Source organism: Myotis daubentonii, chromosome 11 (genome assembly GCF_963259705.1).
Source record: "Myotis daubentonii chromosome 11, mMyoDau2.1, whole genome shotgun sequence".
Lineage (NCBI taxonomy): Eukaryota > Metazoa > Chordata > Mammalia > Chiroptera > Vespertilionidae > Myotis > Myotis daubentonii.
In genome coordinates, this window is record NC_081850.1 from 82320893 (window position 1) to 82340629 (window position 19737).

The 19737-nt window shown below is 67.7% G+C and overlaps 1 protein-coding gene across 4 annotated transcripts in view; it reads right to left on the bottom strand.

Moving 5' to 3' along the window:
* Window positions 1–11313: 11313 nt before the first annotated feature.
* The window catches only part of NACC2 (NACC family member 2), a 57099-nt gene continuing 48675 nt past the window's right edge, over window positions 11314–19737 (bottom strand). For all 4 annotated transcript variants that reach the window (XM_059658672.1, XM_059658673.1, XM_059658670.1 and 1 more), the window contains 4 exons: window positions 18505–18669; window positions 16243–16348; window positions 15909–16006; window positions 11314–15008 (listed from right to left, as the gene is read on the bottom strand). In XM_059658672.1, coding sequence (XP_059514655.1) covers window positions 14512–15008; window positions 15909–16006; window positions 16243–16348; window positions 18505–18669 — 866 coding nt within the window. In that variant the 3' untranslated portion in view covers window positions 11314–14511. The remainder of the gene's footprint in view (window positions 15009–15908; window positions 16007–16242; window positions 16349–18504; window positions 18670–19737) is intronic.

Sequence of the window (19737 nt, forward strand, 5' to 3'; positions counted from 1 at the left end):
CATCTTCTTTTGCGCCCAGCGCTGTCGCGTTTTGTGTTATCCTGTGTCTGTTCAGGGAGGGCAGGTGGGGGGTGAGATCCCACGGGTGTGGGTCCGAGTCCTCCCCTGGACGCTCCCCGGCCACACGACCTTCGACTGTCCGGACGAGGCGACAGAGGAGTCAGGAGAAGCCCAGCGAGACCACGAGACCAGGCGGCGCGGGCACTGCCGTGGCTGGCGGGAAGGCGGCGGAGTGAGGCGGCCTGGCACGTGGCGATCGCTCGCACGGGTGGCTGACGGGCAGGGAGGCCCCGAGACGGGCAGTGGCCCCCAACCACCTGCCGTTCCCTGGAGACAGCACATGGGGCCAGGAGCCGGGCCATGGGCGGGAGCTGGAACCGTGGGGGCAGCCGGCGGGAGTCGAGGCGGCGACAGGGGAGGGAGGCGGCGGCCGCGTGGAGGCCTCTGTCACCCACCCCGTCACCCGCCCTGCGCGAGGCCGTCCGAGGCGATGACCTCATGCCCAGCTTGAGCTAATGGCCCTGGAGATGCACCAAAGAGCTGCTGTTCGGGCGCCTGATGCAGGAAGCCTCCGGCACCGGTTCTGGGAACGCGAGACATTTAAGCGACTTCCTTGCTGAATATTTCATGATTTACATTAATGGCTTTCTGGTGTTTTTCATAACAAACTCTCCACATGGTGACGGGTTAAAATGTGGGCATTCCAGCCGCCCTCCCTCCCTCCAAACGCCCATCCGCCCGGAGCGCCAGACCCACGCGCCCCGGGATCGCCAGGTCTCCACCCCAGGCCTGTGGGGCCCTCGTGCCCCAGACGAGGCCCCTCCTCCGATCAGGTGCCTCCCACCTGGGCATCCGGCCCTGCAGCCTCAGGGGCTTGGACACAGGGAGGGTGGGGGCAGGGGCCTGGGGGCCGGGGCTGAGGGGACCCACACAGGCCCTGGGTTCGGCGTCCGGTCAGGAGGCCATGACTTGCCCAAGGGGACGTCTTACCCGACACCCCAGGAGCGTATGTAACTATGTAGATGTTGTTTAAATATGTTTTTATTGATTTCAGAGAGAGGAGGGGGGAGGGAGAGAGAGAAACATCAGTGATGAGAGAATCATTGCTCGACCGCCTCCCGCACGCCTCACACTGGGGATCGAGCCCACAACCCGGGCCTGTGCCCTGACCGGGAATCGAACTGTGACCTCCTGGTTCATAGGTCGACGCTCAGCCACCGAGCCACCCCAAGCCAGGCCGCCCCAAGACATTTTCAACCAGGTTTTCATTGACCACCTCATCCAGTCAGTTCCCAGGAGGGTGCCCACCTTCAAGGAGGTGTGCACCCCCAGACACCACAGGGGGTTGTCCTGGACCCTCGGATCCACCGCGGCTGACGTGTGTCCACACATGGCGGTCGCTGGCTCAGCCCAGGCGCTGCTCTTCCTGCCACGGTCCCTCTCCAGGGCCTCCAGCCCCCGCCCGACCCCTCCGGACCCTGGGACCTGGTACATTTCGGGCACCCAGGCTGCCTGGAGCCCTCCCCCCCCCCCCAGCCCCCAGGGAGCACGTGCCTCAGCCGTCTTCCCTTCTTCTTGGGCTGAGAGTGCAGCCAGATCACAGGAGCCCGTCAGCCCGGAGCCAGGCGTCCATCCTGTTTCGTGGGGGAGGACGGAGGGTCCCTCCTGGTCCCACGGCCGTGGCCATCGGGGAGTGGAGGCAGGATGAGTGCCCAGGCCATTCAGCCCTCCTGCCCCGGGGTGTCCAGTCTCTGGGGCCACCTGGCCAGTGGGGGAGGCCCTGGGGGAGCAGAGTGCAGGCACCACTGGGCTGTGCCCTGCCGTCTCTCACGTGGTCACCCCTCCCACCTGGGGCACGAGGCCAACTGACTCGGAAAAACAGAGGCACAGAGATGGGGTGCTGCCCATCAGGCGGCTTCTAGAAATTAACCACTCCCCCTTGCACCCCCACCAGCAAGACCAGAACTCTCAGGGCGGCGGGGGGATTCTGAGGGGCCCCTCATCCAGCCGATTCTGCTCTGGGGGGACCTCCCCAGGCCACGGAACTAAGGGGGGGGCTACTGGGGAGCTCACAGCCTCCCCTCCCCCAGCCTGGCATCGCTGGACCGGCCCTGGGCCTGGCACAGGCCCCGCATTCAGATCGGGCCCCTGCCAAGGAGGTGGTGGGAACACCGTGTTCCCTGGGACCCGGCCAGGCGTCTGCCGCCCCCTCCTCCTCCCAGGGCACTTGCAGCCGCAGCAGCCGGTTCGCCGGCACGGCCCCCCCAGACACACTGTCCCTGCCCAGGCCCCGGACCTCTGGCCTGCAGGCGAAAGAAGCAATGAAGACGGGTCCCGCCCACCCTGAGGCTGGGGTGCAGGAGCCCAGGGCATCAGCCTGGCCCCGCGGCCCGCCAGGCGGGACTGGGCCGTGGTCACCCCCAGCCTCAGTCCAGCCGGCCCTGGCCTCCGGCCTGACTCGGGTGTGATGCTGGCCCTGCCCCCCTCTCCGCCTCTCAGGGGACACCTGTCACTCTGAGTGTCCAGTGCCGAGCTCAGTGTGTGGCCGTCCCCTGGCGTGTCCGTGGCTGCCCACCAGCAACCAGCATGGGGAGCCCGCGGCACCCTCCCTGCGGCCATTCCAGCTCTGAGCCGGCACCTGCCCCTTCCACCTGCCCTCCTCCGCGTTCCCAGCCCCCCCACGTCCAGGCTGGCTCCTTCCCGCCTCCTCACAGGGACACAGGGCCTTCCCCACGGCCCCTCCTCCAGGAGGCCTCCTCAGACTGCGCCTCCAGCACCTCCCTGCGGAGCTGCACCTGGTGACCTCCCAGGGCCTGGGGTCGGAGCCAGGCCTGAAGGTGGCGTGAGGACAAGGGGTGGGGCTTGTCCGGGGCCACAGACTCAGCCTGGCAGGGGTGGTCCCCGACCACCGGCTTGCAGGGGCCCTGAACGCAGGGTCAGTGGGTCCCCCTCTGTCGGGAGGCTCCGGGGCGGGGACTGGGAAGCCCTGGGGGGAGGGCCTTGTCATCCCCAGGCCAGGTTGGGAGGAGAGGGGGGGGGTGGCCTGGACAGGAAGGGGCCTGGGTGCTGGAGGGAATGGCGGGTGCTGCCTCGTTTGCGCGGAGTATGAACCGGGGTTCCGGGCATCGGGCACCACCTCCTGCCCCTCCCACCACCGCCACTGACTGGCCGCCTGGGGATGCCCCTGAGCCATTGGAACCCCAGACCAGCCACCCGCCCCTCACACACAGCGGGAGCTGGGAGGCTGCTGCCTGCACCCCCCGAGTGGACGCCCAGGGCCCTAGCACGTGCCGCACAGCTGTGCGTCCTCAGGGCCTGGCGAGGCGTCTGGCCGCCTGTGGACGGAGCCCAGGGCGGCCCACTCCATCCACGCGAGCCCGCGGACAACGCGGGAGTCATAGCAGTATTTACTACGGAATCACGACGGTTTGTCTGTGATGCAGAGACCCACGCTGCCCGCGTGTTTATTACTGAGACACTGGGAGCAGGAGGCGGCCATGATATAAGCGTCTGTACAAATGACCGAACGCCCATTCGGGTCCCGCGCTCCGCACGGCGATCTCGCTCGGCCCCATAAACATAATCTACGCGCCCGCCTCGCGCTGACGCGGGAGCCGCTGCGGCAGTTTAATATCGCCCGCTCGCAGCAGCGCGGGGAAGTGATTAAATAAGAAATAAATTCGGCTGTCATTGCATTTAAAATCAAATCAAGGGCCATTTGTTACCCCAAATGAACCGGCTCCCGGCCCTGCCCGTAAGCAGGCTGCTGTTTGCCGAGCCATTTAGAAATGTATATACAGGCAGCGCGGCGCATAATGGCTTGTGCCATAATATCATCTTTACGGGGCTGAGCGGGCCGCGGGGGACGCCCATGAGCACGCGTGGGTTTTTAATTTAAAGTTATAGGTGTGAGGCTGGGCCTGTCTCAGCTCCACTGGAGCCTCGTTGGTGGAGGCCACAGAAGATAGGGGGGTCGCTTGCCGCACCCCCCGTGGCCTCCCTCCCTGCCCTGGAGGGAGGAGGGGCCGCGGGAGTGTGCCAGGACCCTGAGCCACCCTGCTGGGCAGGAGCGACCTGGGCCCGAGGAAGCAGGCGCCGGAGGGGGACGGACCCCACGGGGGGTGCAGGCTGACCTCCAGGTGGAAGGAGAGGGAGACAGGAGGGGCAAAGAGCCCCGGCCCCGTGCGGCTTCCTCACCTGGAGTTGAGTTAGTGTCTCCGGGCTTCAGGGGGGTGGGGGGTCACCCCAAGTCTGGCGGCTGAGAAGCGACTGGGGCTGGAGGAGACAGACGGAGGGAGAGAGGAGGCAGGAGCTCAGGTCCTGTGGTCCCACGATGGCCGTTCATAGCCGCTTCCCCGGTGCTCAGGGGCCTCCTGGGAAGGCGGGCACCAGAGCCCCCAACAAAAGTGGGTGAACAGCCCCGGCTGGTGTGGCTCAGTGGATAGAGCGTCGGCCTGCGGACTGAAGGGTTCTGGGTTCGATTCCCGGTCAGGGCACAGGCCCGGGTTGCAGGCTCGGTGCCCGGTGTGGGGCGTGCAGGAGCGGCCGACCAATGGTTCTCTCTCACCATTGATGTTTCTATCCCTCTCTCCCTCTCCCTTCCTCTCTGAAATCAATACTATATATAATGTATGTATATCTATTGTGAAAAGCAAACCTTGAAAAGTGGTCGAACAGGGTCGAGCATTTCAAGGGGCCAAGGCCTAGGAGAGGCACCAGCCCAGTGCCCGCCCCGACCCAGGCCCTGTCAGAGAGGCCCCAGGAGAGGCCCACAGCGTGCTCACCCCGCGGGGCGGCCCCTCTCCCAGGCCCAGAGAACTCGCCCAGGTCCCAGCGGGAGCAGGCCCGCCCCCCATCCGCACCCCCTGAGCCCCGGGCTGTCCTCTTCATCGGGGCCTGTGTCTGACTCCTCACCTCAAAGCCTCTGACCTCCGAGCCCGCCCCAGACAGCCCTGCCTTCTGCCCCACCCCGGACGGAGCCTCCCCTTCCGCTGGGCCCTCCCCTGCGTCTGCCGGACACGCCGTCCGCCCCCGAGCCCGGGCCCCTGTCCCTGCCGGCCTGGATGCCCGGTGAGCCCTGTGCTGGGCCGTCCCGCGCGTGCCCGTGAGCGTCTGGGCGGCGTGTGCCCGTGGAGGTCATGCCGCACAGTCAGGGGCCTGCCACGCCACCCGGAGCGAAGTGAGCGTGGGAGTAAGCGCGCGCCTTGGCCCGCGTCTAACTGCTTCTGCAGGAAACGGCTTGTAGCCATAGCTTCACAGCCGGTTCTGCTTAGAGACTATGTTTGACCAAATGCCCTGCGTGGCTCATTATTTCCCGCTGTCCCTCCCTCGCAAAGATCTCTCTGTGCACGTTCTGACCCTAACTTTTCACACGTTCGAGGGGAAAGGGCGCGTCCTCTCCCGGGCGCCACCTGCAGACGCGGGACGGGCCGCGCAGCCCCACCCACCACCCTCAACAGCTCCGCCCAGCGTGGAGCCGTGGGCCCAGTGGGCTCAGACCCCTGCAGGCCTCAGCACGCCGTCCTCTGTCCCCCCAGGAGGCAGGGGAGGGGGCAGGGCATCACCCCTTTTCTGTGGGTGGAGAAACTGGGGTTCCTGGCGGAAGAACCAAGACTAAACCGGCCCAAAGGCCCCCCGGTAGGCTCTTCCCCAGCCCTGAGAGCAGCCAGGGAATCTAATGTGCCGCGTGTGCGCGCGTGTGTGCACATGTGTGTGCGTGCGTGTGCATGTGTGTACACACGTGGGGGGCACAGCACCCAGGAACCATCCACATTGTGTCACTGAGCCCTGCCTGGCAACCCCTACACACGGACAGAAAGGTCGGGGGCCACCTCCCAGCCCTCGGGTGTCTGCAAAGAGCCGGGCAGAGGGCCTCGCAGGCCCACAGGGGAGCCGGCCCCCCTCTCGGGCCCCGCCTGAAGCAGGTTGAGTTTTTTTTGCCAGAGAACAAATCACTCTCTGACAATAATCGGGAAGAGACGCTTAATTATGAGGCCATGAGAGGAGACGGCACAGTTGTTAATTTTAAATTGTGCAGCCCAGTCCTGAAGGCCGAGCAGGGAGCCGCCTGGAGGTGGGGGCTCCAGGCACCAGGCCTGGGGGCTCCCGGTGGGGCTGGGGGCTAAACCTCCCCCTGCTCCAGCCAAGGGCCGGGAGACGGGTGCAGAGCCAGCTGTGGTCTGGGCTGCAGGGAACGCTGGCGCCCCACTTTGGACCCCAGGGTCTGACGGGGCCTGACTGAGCCAGGACCTCAGGCCCAAGGGGCCAGCCCGGTGGTGCTGATGCCCTTCCTGAAGGGACGGGTGACCCCCAACAGCGGTGGCGTCTCGGGCACAGCCCCGTGCTGACCTCGAGAGGTGGCCTGGCCCCCAGGCTCTGAGGCACTGCTCCCTCCTGGGGCTCCTCAGTGCTCCCCAATGCTCCAGCCACCCGGGTCTGATTCCTCCAAAGCTGCCCGCCAGCGCCGAGGGGGTGGGAGCGTGTCCGATCCCTCCGGGGGCCCCGGGGCCTGCAGTGTCGGGGGGGGGGGGATGAGGGGGTGAGAGGCTGGGACAGGCGGGGCGCTTGGGGACAGCCTCCCAGCCGCTCAGGGGAGGCCTCGAGGAGCCTGTGCCAGCCGGCAGCTTGTGCGAGGCCTGGGAGCCAAGCTGGTGGAGGCACTTGGCAGGCGGCGGCAGGAGCGGGAAGGGGTGTTTGCCGACTGCGGGCGACAGCTTCCCCTGCGGCAACCCCGTTACAGAGAAGTGAGCAGAGAAGAGAGCAGCGGTGGGAGCTCCCCTCCCCCGCCCTCTGCCTGGGGCGCCCCCCCCCACTTCTGGGATGGTCCGCGCTGGGCCCTGGGACAGATCAGGGGTCCGGCCGTGACCCCTCTGAGGGGTTTCTTCTCAACCCGCCCTCCCAGGCGGCTGCCAGGCTGGGTTGGGCTGGGCACCCTCGCCTGTGAAGAAATGTGGGCAAACGCCGCTTGGCCCCGTGTCTGCTGGCACTGCTCTCTGTGGAAGCCCCATCGCGCTGTATGGCGGTGCCCGCTGCCCCCGTCTCCCACCGAGGGAGGGCCGGGTGCCTCCGTCTCCCCGAGTGAGCCCCCCACCCCCGTGCCTGTGGGGGTACAGTGAGGGCACCACAGGAGAACCCAGGCGGCTCCAGTGTGGGGAGGGCATGGAGGGGGCATGGAGGGAGAGGAGGTGCCTTCCTCCTGGCCACCCTGTGTCCTCATCCACAAGCGGGGCCGGCAGCCGCCCGGAGGAGGCCATGGCCTCGGCCAGGATGGCCCTGCGGTGAGGGCCCCGGACACGGACGGTCCCGCCAGGCGGAGCTGGGAGCCCGCCTCGCCCCTCCGAGCGCTCACGCGAAAGCCGCTCCAGGAATGCGGAGGGGATTGGGCCTCACACGTGAGGATCATCGGTGGGTCCCTAATTTCCATACAGTAACTGTCTTATTAAGTCTAAATTTAATGTGCGTTTAGAATCCTTAATTTAAAGTGTTACTGCACCATCTGCTCCGCTCTCTCAACACAAATGCATGGAGCACGTGACGCAGTGGCGCAGGAGGCGCGGCCGGGACGACGCCCACAGCTGTCCTCCTGGGCTGACCAAGCCCAGAGCCGGGAGGGGGGGGTGGGGGGCCCTCTCCGGCCGGCGCAGAGGCCTGTCCTTGCCCAGGTGTCCTTCAGCGCCCACGCGGGCCCTCGCAGGAAGCCTTTCCTTGACCCCTGACCACAGTCCACCGCTCCCACGCTCGACACGGCCAGGGTGCCCCACGCATCATCGTGGTGCCTGGGGCCCCCAACGCTCCCACCCTGGGCCCTGGACGCAGAACTGGGGGCAGCAACTCGGCTTCTCGCAGGCGCCGGGCCCACCCAGGGAGCCCTCCCCACCCGGGGACGGGCCCAGGCTCTGAGGGACCGGGGGGAGGAGGCAGCAGAGCAGAGCCAACCTGTGTGCCCGTGAGGCCTGAGGGTGCAGACTCACCACATTCCTGCTCCCAGCACGGAGGACGGAGCGTCCAGGTGGGATTTGCTGCTCCATTCGTAGAAGAGGAGCCGGGGTTCAGAGTGGCCCAGGGTCCCCCCCCCACAGGGCTTTCTCCACCCACCTCCTTACCTCTCGAGTCATTGGCTGCGGCTGCGGACCCAGCTTTCTGGGATCCGGGTACAGAGCCACCTGCTGAGTGTTTGCCGCCAGAGCAGAGCCCACCTGGCCCGCACTCGCCAGCTGTGCTCTATGCACCGCGCACCAGCGTGTCTTTGTAAACACGGCCCCTCCAGGCCCCCAAGTGCCGGGGGGCGGCACCTGTATGACCCCATTCTATGGAGGAGAAAACTGAGGCCCAGAGGGGCTCAGCACGCGCCAAGGCCACGCAGGGAATAACGCAGAGTCCGGGGGTGCTGTGTGGGTGGCCCGGCCCCTCCTCCTTGAGCCCCCGCCCCCGGGAGCCCCTCCCCGCAGGCATCCCCTCGGAAAGTTTCCGTGTTGTTTTCTGCGGAGCCGGCTTCTGCCGGGATCGCCCGGTTCTCACGGTGATGACTGCTCCCTCATCAGATCGGTTTCCACTCCAGCGAGGCCTGCAGCCGCCTCTGCCCTGCGAGCCCAGAAGCCCAATCACCCGGCGAGCCGCGGGCACCGCGGGCCTCCCTGCCGACTGGATGCAGCTGGACTGCCGAGCTCTCGCCCCGATCACGTCTGTGCCCGTCAGGGGCCTCCAGCAGGGCCGGGGGCGCCGGCTCCTCCGGGCGTTTGGGCAGCAGGTCCCTGAGGTCTGCTTTGCCCCAGCGGCCGGGCAGCCGACCTGCTCCGCCCAGAGCCCCTCCACCAGCTGTGGCCGTCGGGAGGGGTCCCGCCTTGGCGCCCCACTTTGGACCCAGAGCCGGGCGGTCATTCCCCTGGGGTGGACGGGGGCTGAAGCAGGGCACCGAGTTGGCGGTGGAGAGACAGGCCCAGCACCTGCACCCCGCTCCTCTCTGCAGCCCCAGGACCCTGCAGCCCAGCCCTGAGCCTGAGGGACCTCTTTCTGCCCGCAGTGCCTCCGGATTGGGGGTCCCCATCCCGCCCTGGCCCATGGCCCTACGGTGGAGAGCGGGGCCTTCATTTTCACCCAGGAGGCGGGCGAGGAGGGGGCCGCCATGCCAAGGCCCGGAGGGAGGACCAAGGGCTCTGGGTCCTGCTGACCCAGCACCCTCCTCCCCGAGCAGCACAAAGGCTGGGGGAGGGGAGGCGGGGCTCCAGGGCCAGGGCAGGTTCTGAAGCTTCAGCCAGTGTCTGCGGAGGCTGCAGGGCGGGGAGCTGGGAGCACAGGGCAGGGGCCGCTCCGCTCCCAGACCCAGGAGGCCTGGGTTTTGCCCAAGACGCCCCACATACCCGCCCCCACCCCCACACACGTGGGCCTCAGCTGCCCTGACCGCAGAGGGGCCGAGCTTGCCCGGCGGGGACTTGTGAGGGGCCTTCCTGATTGTCCATGGCCCAGCGGCTGGTGTCTCCACGGGCCCGGGGGGTGACCCGGAACCCACCCTGCCCACCGGCTTCGAGGCCTGAGGGGAGGGGCTTGCACCCGGCTGAGTGGATGTGGGGGGCGGGGGGTGGGAAGCTGGGGGGCGGGGAGCTGATGGGGGCCGGGGGGGGGGGAGACAGGCTTCTTGGGCCTCCTGGGGGAGGGGTGGCTCAGGGCGGCCCCAGACCAGCACCCGTTGATGCAGAGTCCCCTCTCGGTGGTGAGAGGCCCTTCTCGTGACCATGTCCATCCATTTGAGACCCGTGCCTGCTCCGTGCTCCCAGGGGACCCCTCACCTGGGGGGAGCCCCCACAAAGCAGCGCCAGAGCCTGCCCCCGAAACAAGCAGCGTGAATCCCAGCTCGCAGACCGGGAGCCGCGAGGCCTGAGAAAGGGGGAGAGGCCAGGTGGGGGTGGCCCCTCTGGACCAGACCCTCCCGGGACAGAGGGAGTGAGGCCCTGCCGGCAGGTGTCCACTGCGGGAGGCAAATGCAGGGCCGGCGACCACACCCACCGAACACCCCAATGCCAGGCGTGGCCGCCAGGGCCCAGGGGGAGCTCAGGCAGACCCCGTGGCTCCAGCAGAGGAGAGGGGCCAGGCCTGAACCCCAGAACCCCACCCCGCCTGCAGAGGGACACTTCCTCAGCAGCTGGGAGGTGGAGTCCACGCCTGGCTCCAGGGCTGGCAGGGCCAGGTGACCTGCTCACCCACCTGCAGTTCCCCCGTGGTCCACCCGGGGGCAGGCCTGACCCAGCAGGAGGTTGGGCACGGGAGGCGGGCAGGTGAGCCAGGTGAGGTGGCTCTTCCAGTTCGCAGAGAAGAAAATGAGCCTCAGCCAGTGTGGCTCGATGGATAGAGCGCTGGCCTGTGGACTGAAGGGTCCTGGGTTCGGTTCCGGTCAAGGGCACATACCTTGGTTTGAGGCTCCTCCCCAGCCCAGGCTCTGGTGGGGGTTCGAGCAGGAGGCAACCCATCGATGTGTTCCTCTCACATCGACGTTTCTCTCTGTCTTTCCCTCTCACTTCCACTCTCCCCCAAAGTCAATGGAAAATGTCCTCGGGTGAGGATTTTAAAAAAGGAGGAAAGGGAGGCCCTCACGCAGGCCCTGACCCCAGGCCATCCTGCCGGCAGCCCCTGCCCCCAGAAGACGTGGGGGGAAAGGAGAGCGGCCAGGTGTGGACAGTGGGCAGCGAGCCTCCCCTCACCGGGGCTGCCGGGGCCTGAGGGCAGCTCGGACAGCTGGTCACTCTGCCCCTGGCAGCCCAGCCCCCTCCCTGGCTTCTCCGCGTCCCCCCTCAACCCACCCGTCCAAGCAAAGCCCAGGCCAGGCGGGTTTGAACTGACTTTATTATTCTGTAAATGTGAACTTTACAAAGCGCTTTACAATGACCAGTCATGTCCTTCTGTCTGTCTGTCACGAACGCCCACCAGGAGCCCGGCCGGGTGGTCGCCGGCGGGCGTGTCTGTGGGTGGAGTTATTGGTACAGCGTCAGCCACGGCTAAGAAGCGACAGCCCGGAGCCTGGCGCAGCGAGAACCAAGGTTTCCTCCTTCTTAAAAAAAAAAAAAAAAAAAAAAAAAAGCGAGCGTCTGAGGCCGGGGGGAGCAGCGGTGCCCCCCTGCAGCCGCCCCTCCAGCACGGCCTGCGGGTTTGGTTACTGGTGGCTAAGGGTCAGGGCTGCGGCGTCCCACACCCCACACCAGCCTCAGCCAACGAACCCGGGAAAAGTCTTTGCCCCAGACATCCCGCCGGAGGATGGAGGGTCTGTTTGCACCCAGTGCCATCCAAAGACTCAAGTCAAAAATATTTATACGACTTTACACTGAGTTCTTTTTTTTTTTTCTGCTAAAAATAGTATTGCGAGTTTTGGCTTCTGTGGACATAAAAATTACAGTCATGTGCAAAACGCGAACAAGGAAGCGACTGATCAGAGTTTGAGCAGGTGGTCCAATCGGAATCTTTAGATTCTGCATAACTTTCCTTTTCAGGTTTTTTTCCCCAAAGAAACACAACAAACAAACAAACAGCCCAAAACCTTCGCCAGGTTAGAAACAGCGTGCACAAGCCCTCGCGGCCTCGGTCCCCGGTGCCATGTGGGGGTGCCGTGTGGAGGCGGCCGGTGCCGGGCCCGGCAGCAGCAGTTAGAGCTCAGGGCACCTGCACCCCCGTTCTGTGGGGGGATTGGGGGGGTTACTGTGGCCGAGGCAACAGGCTTTCTCCTAGTTTTCAGGTGGTTTGTGGGTAATCGGCCTTTCCCTATGGCAAGACATTGCCATAAAAATCACCCGTCGAAGGGGAATCTCAGCAGCCACTGCCGGAGGCCGGCCCTGGGCCAATCCTGCCACCCGCTGGGGACAGGCCAGGGCCGCACCCGAGTCCCTCCCAGGGACCCCGGCCTCCCCGTCTCCCTCCCAGCTCTCAACACAAACACAGAAGGAACTTTCCTGGAGGAGGAGCGCACCAGGCTCAGGAGCCCTGCCCGGCCACCCACCCGCAGGCTCCCCCGAGGGCTCTCCCCGCCTCACGCCCGCGGCGGCGTCCACAGTCAGGGCAAGTAAGACAACAGGATCCAATGCACAGTTAGTGACCACAGAGAACTCTGGCCGAGGCCAGACACAGTGCAGAACACAAGACAGAATTCAAGTACCGAGGCAGCTGGCCGGGCGGGCCCCGCCGCGCTCACAGCATCCGTCCCATCGCCGGTCCCTCCCGTGGGACCCAGGGACCTTTCCCTCCACCACCCCAGCCGCCTCCTGCAGGAGGGTGGGGCGCGGCCAGGCCCGCGGCCGCCGCACCCCGACACACATCAGCGCCCGCTCCTCCTCGAGGTGCCGCTAGGACTCTGACAGACGCGTGGCCGATGCGTGTCGCTAACAGTCAAGCTCAGGGGTGAAGGCGCAGCTTCTCACAGATACTGAGTGGCTCGTCTCTCCGTCTACAGGGTGGGGGTTGGGGTCAGCCGACAGGACAGGAATGAGTCGCCGTGTAAACAGAGGAGGGGAGGCAGGTGTGGTCACAGGGAAAGGATCAAAGGTGCTAAGGCACTCTGGAAGGCCCCGCGAGCCAGGCCGTGCCCCCCAGGAGCGCTCGGGGCGGGGCGCCAGCACATACAATCATCAGCCACGCCCGCCGGCCACCGCTCAGACCCACGCCCACCGCGGGACACTAGTGCAAAACGCGCGGCCTGGCCGCCCGGGGCCGGGAGAGCTCAGACCCGTTCACATTGAATGATTCAAGTTCCACCTGCCCGGGCCTTCCTCACCCAGAACAACAAAGCAGACGGACGATAAACGATTCAGGGGCAGAGGTCACGGACATTGTGCTGGCCTGAGCCGCGGCCAGGCCTTCTCTGTGTGGCCACCGCCGGCAGCGCACCCTCCCTTCCTGGCCCTGGGCGGGCGGCCGTGCCCGCTTTGGGGTGGGGGAGAGAGGGGGAGACAGAGGGGGCCCTCTGTCCACAGCCGGGACAGGTGGGCCCGAGGGTCCCCAGGGAGGGTCAAATTAAAGTGCAAATTTGGGTGGGGGAGCAAATCAAGGAAACTCCGGGGGAGATGGGGGGTCAGCCTCACCCACCACCTACAGGGCCGAGTCCACCTGAGGTGCCGAGGGTACGGCCTCCTCTCCGTTCCAGGAGGACGCAAGTCTGGTCCCTCATGGGCTGGGCGGGTGGGGAGGGGGCGCAGAGGCCAGGTGACTGGTCTGAAGCCCCCAGAGCCACCGCCCCTTTAGGTGGGACAGTGGTGGAGGGACCGAGCTCAGCTCCGGGCGGCTGCCCACCCAGGGTCCCGCCCCCAGGTGCCCACCCCTTCCGGAAGCCGTCAGATCTCTCTGGAGGCCAGGCACACATGTGGCAGGGCTGGGGGCTGGGGGGCTTCGTGCAGCCTGGGAAGGAGCTCCCCCACCCCAGGACCCCGTGTGCCCCCGCGCTGGGGGGCCTTGGCTTTGGGGGTCCTGAGTCACACACGGTGGAGGGGCCGGGGAGGCGGAGCCGGGACAGGGCACCTGGCAGCGCTGCCGGGGCCGGGGAGGAAGGCAGCCCCTGGACCGGACACGGAGGCCCTGGTGAGCGGCCACAGGAGCCCTGTTCCTTCCCCAAACCAGCAACTAAACTGCAGAGGGAACGTCGCAGCCCCAAGCACACCGACCCCGTGGGCCCCTCCTCGCCGCCCTCCCCGGCCTCTGAGCCTCCGCACCTGCTGTCCGGGCGCCCTGCCACCTGCCTGCTCGGCCCGTGCTCACTGCCCACCCCCGCAGCCTCAGCGTGGGGCACCCCCAAGGGTCGGAGCACAGCACGGGGGCCCCACGCTGCCCCAGCCTGGCTCCTGCCTCACCAAGCAGGCCCCCCACCTGCAGGCTGGCCCCTGAGTGGCCTCCCCCTCAGCTGACTTCAGACCCCCCCCACACACACCACACACACAGAATCCTAACAAGGCCGAGGGCCGGCACCCGGGGGGCGGCCCCGCCCACAGGCCAGCGGGCAGCCGGGCAGGAGCCAGAGGGGCCCAGGTGCGGGGGGGCGGGGGGCATTGGGGCGAGCCCAGGTCCAGCCAGGAGCCCCTTCTCCTCTCCCGGGACAGCGAGGCCCATCACGGCTCGTCACCCTCCCACACGCACTCGGGCCAGGCCGGCCTGACCCGTCGCAGGAGGAAGGAAACACAAGGCGTCTGGCCCGGGGGGCCCAGCCCCGGCCGTGGCCGCAGAGGGCGGGCAGGTCCCTGGCTTCGTCCTGGCAGAGGGGCGGGAAGGGGCGGGGGTTCAGGCAGGTCCCATCTGAGAAGGGGGTGAAGCTACACGTGGAGACCGACCGCGCAGTCAAGGGGCCGGCCGTCGGGGCGGCAGCCAGGGGCCTACTTGCTTACAGTGTCCCGAGTGGGTCTGTCTCCTTCATGAACCTTAAATACAAGCAGAATAGAAGTCACATTGTTTTCAGGCAACAGCCGTTCAGTAGGTGAGTGGCTCGATCACATTGTTTGTATTAGTAACGCATGCAAGCAGCTAGGACGTCCTGTCCCCGCGCCCGGCCCCCTACAGAGTCCCGGCGTAGGCGCCGTCAGGCCTCCGGGCCGCGGGCGTCGGGGGCCGGGAGCCGGGGCCGCCCTGCTCGAAGGGCTGCGGGGGGCTCTGGCCGTCCGGGGGCAGCGGCTCGGGCGCGGCCACCTCCTGGATGACGGAGCCGGCCCCCTCCGCCTCCTCTCCGGCCTCGAAGGGGGGGTTGGCCGGGGCGCCCAGGTCGACGTTCACGGCGTCAGTTCTCAGGGCCACGATGGCGGCCGCGTCGCCCCGGCGCTCCGCGTACAGCCGCTGCTCGAACACCTGCGCGGCCGCGGCCGGGAACTCGGGGTCCAGGGCCACGCCGGCGGAGGAGCCCATGACCGTGCGGTACATCTCCACGCCCTCGGGCAGCATGGACTTGATCTTGGGCAGCCAGCGCTTCCGGACACGGCGGGCGTTGGTGCACATGTCCGCCGCGATCACGTTCATCTCGCTCTCCTTGAAGCTGGGCGCGAAGTTCTGGCAGTACACTGGGGGGACAGGGACGGGCGTGAGGGGCTGCCCTCACTGGGGGGGCGGGGGACGGGCGTGAGGGGCTGCCCTCACTGGGGGGACAGGGACGGGCGTGAGGGGCTGCCCTCACTGGGGGGACAGGGACGGGCGTGAGGGGCTGCCCTCACTGGGGGGACAGGGACGGGCGTGAGGGGCTGCCCTCACTGGGGGGACGGGGGACGGGCGTGAGGGGCTGCCCTCACTGGGGGGACGGGGGACGGGCGTGAGGGGCTGCCCTCACTGGGGGGACGGGGGACGGGCGTGAGGGGCTGCCCTCACTGGGGGGGCGGGGGACGGGCGTGAGGGGCTGCCCTCACTGGGGGGGCGGGGGACGGGCGTGAGGGGCTGCCCTCACTGGGGGGACAGGGACGGGCGTGAGGGGCTGCTGCTCTCGGACTCCCAGCCGCCACCTCTGCAGCGGCCACACCCACACTCTACCGACTGCACTGGGCCTCCCTTTTGCTCTGAAACAACAGATGCTGTTTAAGCAGGAAACGGTGACAGTGACCTGCGCCCACGGCCTCAGGAGGACGCACCCTGGCATGCGGCCCGCCCGGCACAGGCGCTCCTCCCCAGACGGGTGGGGGCGGCGTCTGCACCCGTGGCCGGGCTCCGCCCCTCGCGCCCAGGAGTGGGAGGCAGAGCCGCCGAGCAGATGGCAAAGCCTCAAAATAACCTCCCGTGTCAGGAGAGGGTTTTGTGCAAAAGGGAAACTCGGATCCATGTCACGCGTTAACCGTCCCGCAGCTGCACTCCTCACACCCGGGGACCCGGCTCCCGGGAGCCGTCCTTCCTCCCCCCCCCCCCGACCCCCACTGCCCCGGGCGGCCACCCCTCCGGAGCCCCGTCCCCCGCGGGCCCTGGGCCCTGGCCCTTACGTTTCACAGCGTTGAGGACCCGGCTGTCCAGCGGCTTGCGGCTGGGGTCGCTGGTGGACGAGCGGATGCCGGTGCCACAGCTGTTGGCCAGCGTGTTCCTGGCAGAGGGAGGGAGGAGGCGTGAGGCTGGGCCGCTCGGGACACCTGGCCCCCCCAGGGACTGTGCTCACCCCAGGGGTGGGGGACAGCGGGGAGCAGCCCGGGGGGGGGGGAGGCGGCTCCTCACTTTGGGAGGGTCCCCACCCCCGGGCCCCCCCATCCTCTGCGTGCTCTGTGCTCGGGGTGAGGTCAGGAAGGTGGGGCTGGCGGCTCAGGGCGCAGCGGGGGCACCTACCTGTCGAAGAAGGTGGCGAGCAGCCGGCGCAGCAGCACCTTGTGCTTGACGCCTGCGCACAGGTGGCAGTTCATGAGCTGGCCCCGCGTGATGCAGACGCCCGAGCCTGCGCCAGACACACAGTGAGGCCGCCGCCCGCACAGCGGGGGGGCGGGGGGGGGCGGGGAGGATGGGGGTGGCGGGGGGCGGGCAGTGGGGGCCTCCTGAGCTCTGCGAGCAGGGCCGGCCCAGGCCTGGGGCCCCAGGCCCTGAGGCCCTGTCGCCTGGGAGGCGGCCTCGGGGACTCCTCAAGGGCGGTCCCTGGCTGCCCTCCCAGCCCCGAGGGAACTCCCTGGCTTGGCCCCCCCGCGAGATGCCAAGATGCCGACGCCCGAGGCGGGTGAGGGCAGAGGACCCTGGAAGGGCGCCATGCCATCAGCATCGTCTTCCCCCGAAGAGCCTGACTGACGGCCTAAGAGCAAATCCCCCTGAAAAGATAAACGCTGCCCGGCCGGCCTGGCTCCGGGGTGAGCGTCGACCTAGGAACCAGGAGGTCAGGGTTCGGTTCCGGTCAAGGGCACAGGCCCTGGTTGTGGGCTTGGTCCCCAATGGGGGGCGTGTGGAGGCAGCCGATCCATGATTCTCTCCCTCTCCCTTCCTCTCTGAAATCATTAAAAAAATAAAAGATAAATATTCTGACAAAGACACGGCCCTGATAGGCCTCTGACTGGCTCAGAGCCCCGGACCTCACCCTGCGACATGGCAAGGGGCACTCTGGGGATCGGGGGGCACTCTGGGGAGGCCAGGGGGCACTCTGGGGATCAGGGGGCACTCTGGGGGCGGGAGGCACTCTGGGGAGGTCAGGGGGCACTCTGGGGGTCAGGGGCACTCTGGGGAGGCCAGGGGGCACTCTGGGGAGGTCAGGGGGCACTCTGGGGGTCGGGGGGCACTCTGGGGATCAGGGGGCACTCTGGGGGTCAGGGGCACTCTGGGGAGGTCAGGGGGCACTCTGGGGGCGGGAGGCACTCTGGGGAGGTCAGGGGGCACTCTGGGGGTCAGGGGGCACTCTGGGGAGGCCAGGGGGCACTCTGGGGAGGCCAGGGGGCACTCTGGGGAGGTCAGGGGGCACTCTGGGGGTCGGGGGGCACTCTGGGGGTTGGGGGGCACTCTGGGGAGGTCAGGGGGCACTCTGGGGGCGGGGGGCACTCTGGGGATCAGGGGGCACTCTGGGGAGGTCAGGGGGCACTCTGGGGGTTGGGGGGCACTCTGGGGGTCGGGGGGCACTCTGGGGGTTGGGGGGCACTCTGGGGAGGTCAGGGGGCACTCTGGGGGCGGGAGGCACTCTGGGGAGGCCAGGGGGCACTCTGGGGGCGGGAGGCACTCTGGGGAGGTCAGGGGGCACTCTGGGGGTCAGGGGGCACTCTGGGGAGGCCAGGGGGCACTCTGGGGAGGCCAGGGGGCACTCTGGGGAGGTCAGGGGGCACTCTGGGGGTCGGGGGGCACTCTGGGGGTTGGGGGGCACTCTGGGGAGGTCAGGGGGCACTCTGGGGGCGGGAGGCACTCTGGGGAGGTCAGGGGGCACTCTGGGGGTCAGGGGGCACTCTGGGGAGGCCAGGGGGCACTCTGGGGAGGCCAGGGGGCACTCTGGGGAGGTCAGGGGGCACTCTGGGGGTCGGGGGGCACTCTGGGGGTTGGGGGGCACTCTGGGGGTCAGGGGGCACTCTGGGGGTCGGGGGGCACTCTGGGGAGGTCAGGGGGCACTCTGGGGGTCGGGGGGCACTCTGGGGATCAGGGGGCACTCTGGGGGTCGGGGGGCACTCTGGGGGTCGGGGGGCACTCTGGGGTCAGGGGGCACTCTGGGGAGGTCAGGGGGCACTCTGGGGATCAGGGGGCACTCTGGGGGTCGGGGGGCACTCTGGGGGTCGGGGGGCACTCTGGGGGTTGGGGGGCACTCTGGGGGTTGGGGGGCACTCTGGGGGTCGGGGGTCTGAGTGGCGGATTCCAAACTGTGTTTGACTTGGTTCCCTTCGCCCTAAATTGCACCAGCATCATGGCTGCCGCCCCTGCCAATCAGAAGCCAGCCCAGCCCAGGAGATTCTATTAAAATGCTAAGTTGATGCAACGGACTAACCCCCCTCAACGGCAATCCTTCTGCCAGGAAATGAGAGGCAGGAGATGCTCTATCTTTCCCTTTGCCGGATGGCGATGAGGACCCTGTTCCTGGCTCTGAAGGAAGCGGTCAGCGGGCATCGCACCCACGGGCCCGGGGGGGGGGCGCCTCACCTGCCACCAGCTCCAGCTTCTCGCCGGGGTCGCCCTCCGAGTAGAGCTTGGGGTGGCAGCGGTACCCAATCTGGCTGATGAGGCTGGCGGGCAGGGCCACCAGGTCCCGGCGGATGAGGACACAGGAGCGGCTCTCCAGCGGCACTGGCTCGGGCTTCTCTGGCACTGTGGGCACAGAACCCGCGGTCAGGGGTCCCCAGGAGCAGCCTGGGCAGGGACGGAGGGCGGAGGAGCCTGCCCTGCCCGCCCAGGCCTGGCAGAGCTGCTGTGCCCGACTCTGCACCCTCCCTGCCCACCCAGGCCTGGCGGAGCTGCTGTGCCCGACTCTGCACCCTCCCTGCCCGCCCAGCCTGGCGGAGCTGCTGTGCCCGACTCTGCACCCTCCCTGCCCGCCCAGCCTGGCGGACCCTGCTGTCTGCAGGGAGGACCAGAATAAGCAAGTGGGTGGAGGAAGGCAGGTGAGGGGTGCCCGCTGCGCCGTGTGTGCCCCAGAATAAGTTGCCGAGGCCCAGGGGGCTCCTGAGAGCATCGACCAGCAAAGGCTCAGGCAGGGCCCACAGGTGGGGGCACCGCCCCTCCATGAGTGGCACCTCCGGAGGCTGCACCATCCTAACCTGGCGAGAGGCGGCTCCATCGTGTCTGCTAAGCACTTGCCAGCCAGAATGACAGGCGGGCAGCTGCGGCAGCTGTGAATGTTCCTGACAAACCACACGGGGGAGGGAGTGGGGTGCAGTCAGGGATCCCTGAGCTACAGTGGGGGGATGGTGGCCGGGTGGGAGCTCAAGGAGGCAGGTCTACAGGGCACTTGCTGGGCACCCACTATGCCCACTGCTGCCCCAGGGCCAGGAGACGAGCGGGGAGGGCCAGGCAGGGTGGTGCCAACACTGAATACAGAGGGCCCCGCCCCACCAGGTCCGAAGCTGCCCCGAACCCCCACCCAGGGCCCCAGGCCACTGCTCCCCCCGTGCCCTTGGCTCAGACCCTTGTAGGGAGGCACCGGCCAGTCCAGCTGCGGCCCAATTCCAGGAGGAGAGCGGGGATCCCCCAGTTAGCAGACCTCGGCCCACACAGATGAGGGCGGAGTCGGGGGGCATTCCCCATGAGGCATGTGGGGGGGACACAGCGGGTCGGTGGGGATCAGCCGAGAGCAATAGAGAATCTTCCAAACCCGGAATCCCCCGGGCACTTGGGGCGCAGGAAAACCCCACGGCATTTACAACCATTCCTGCCCCC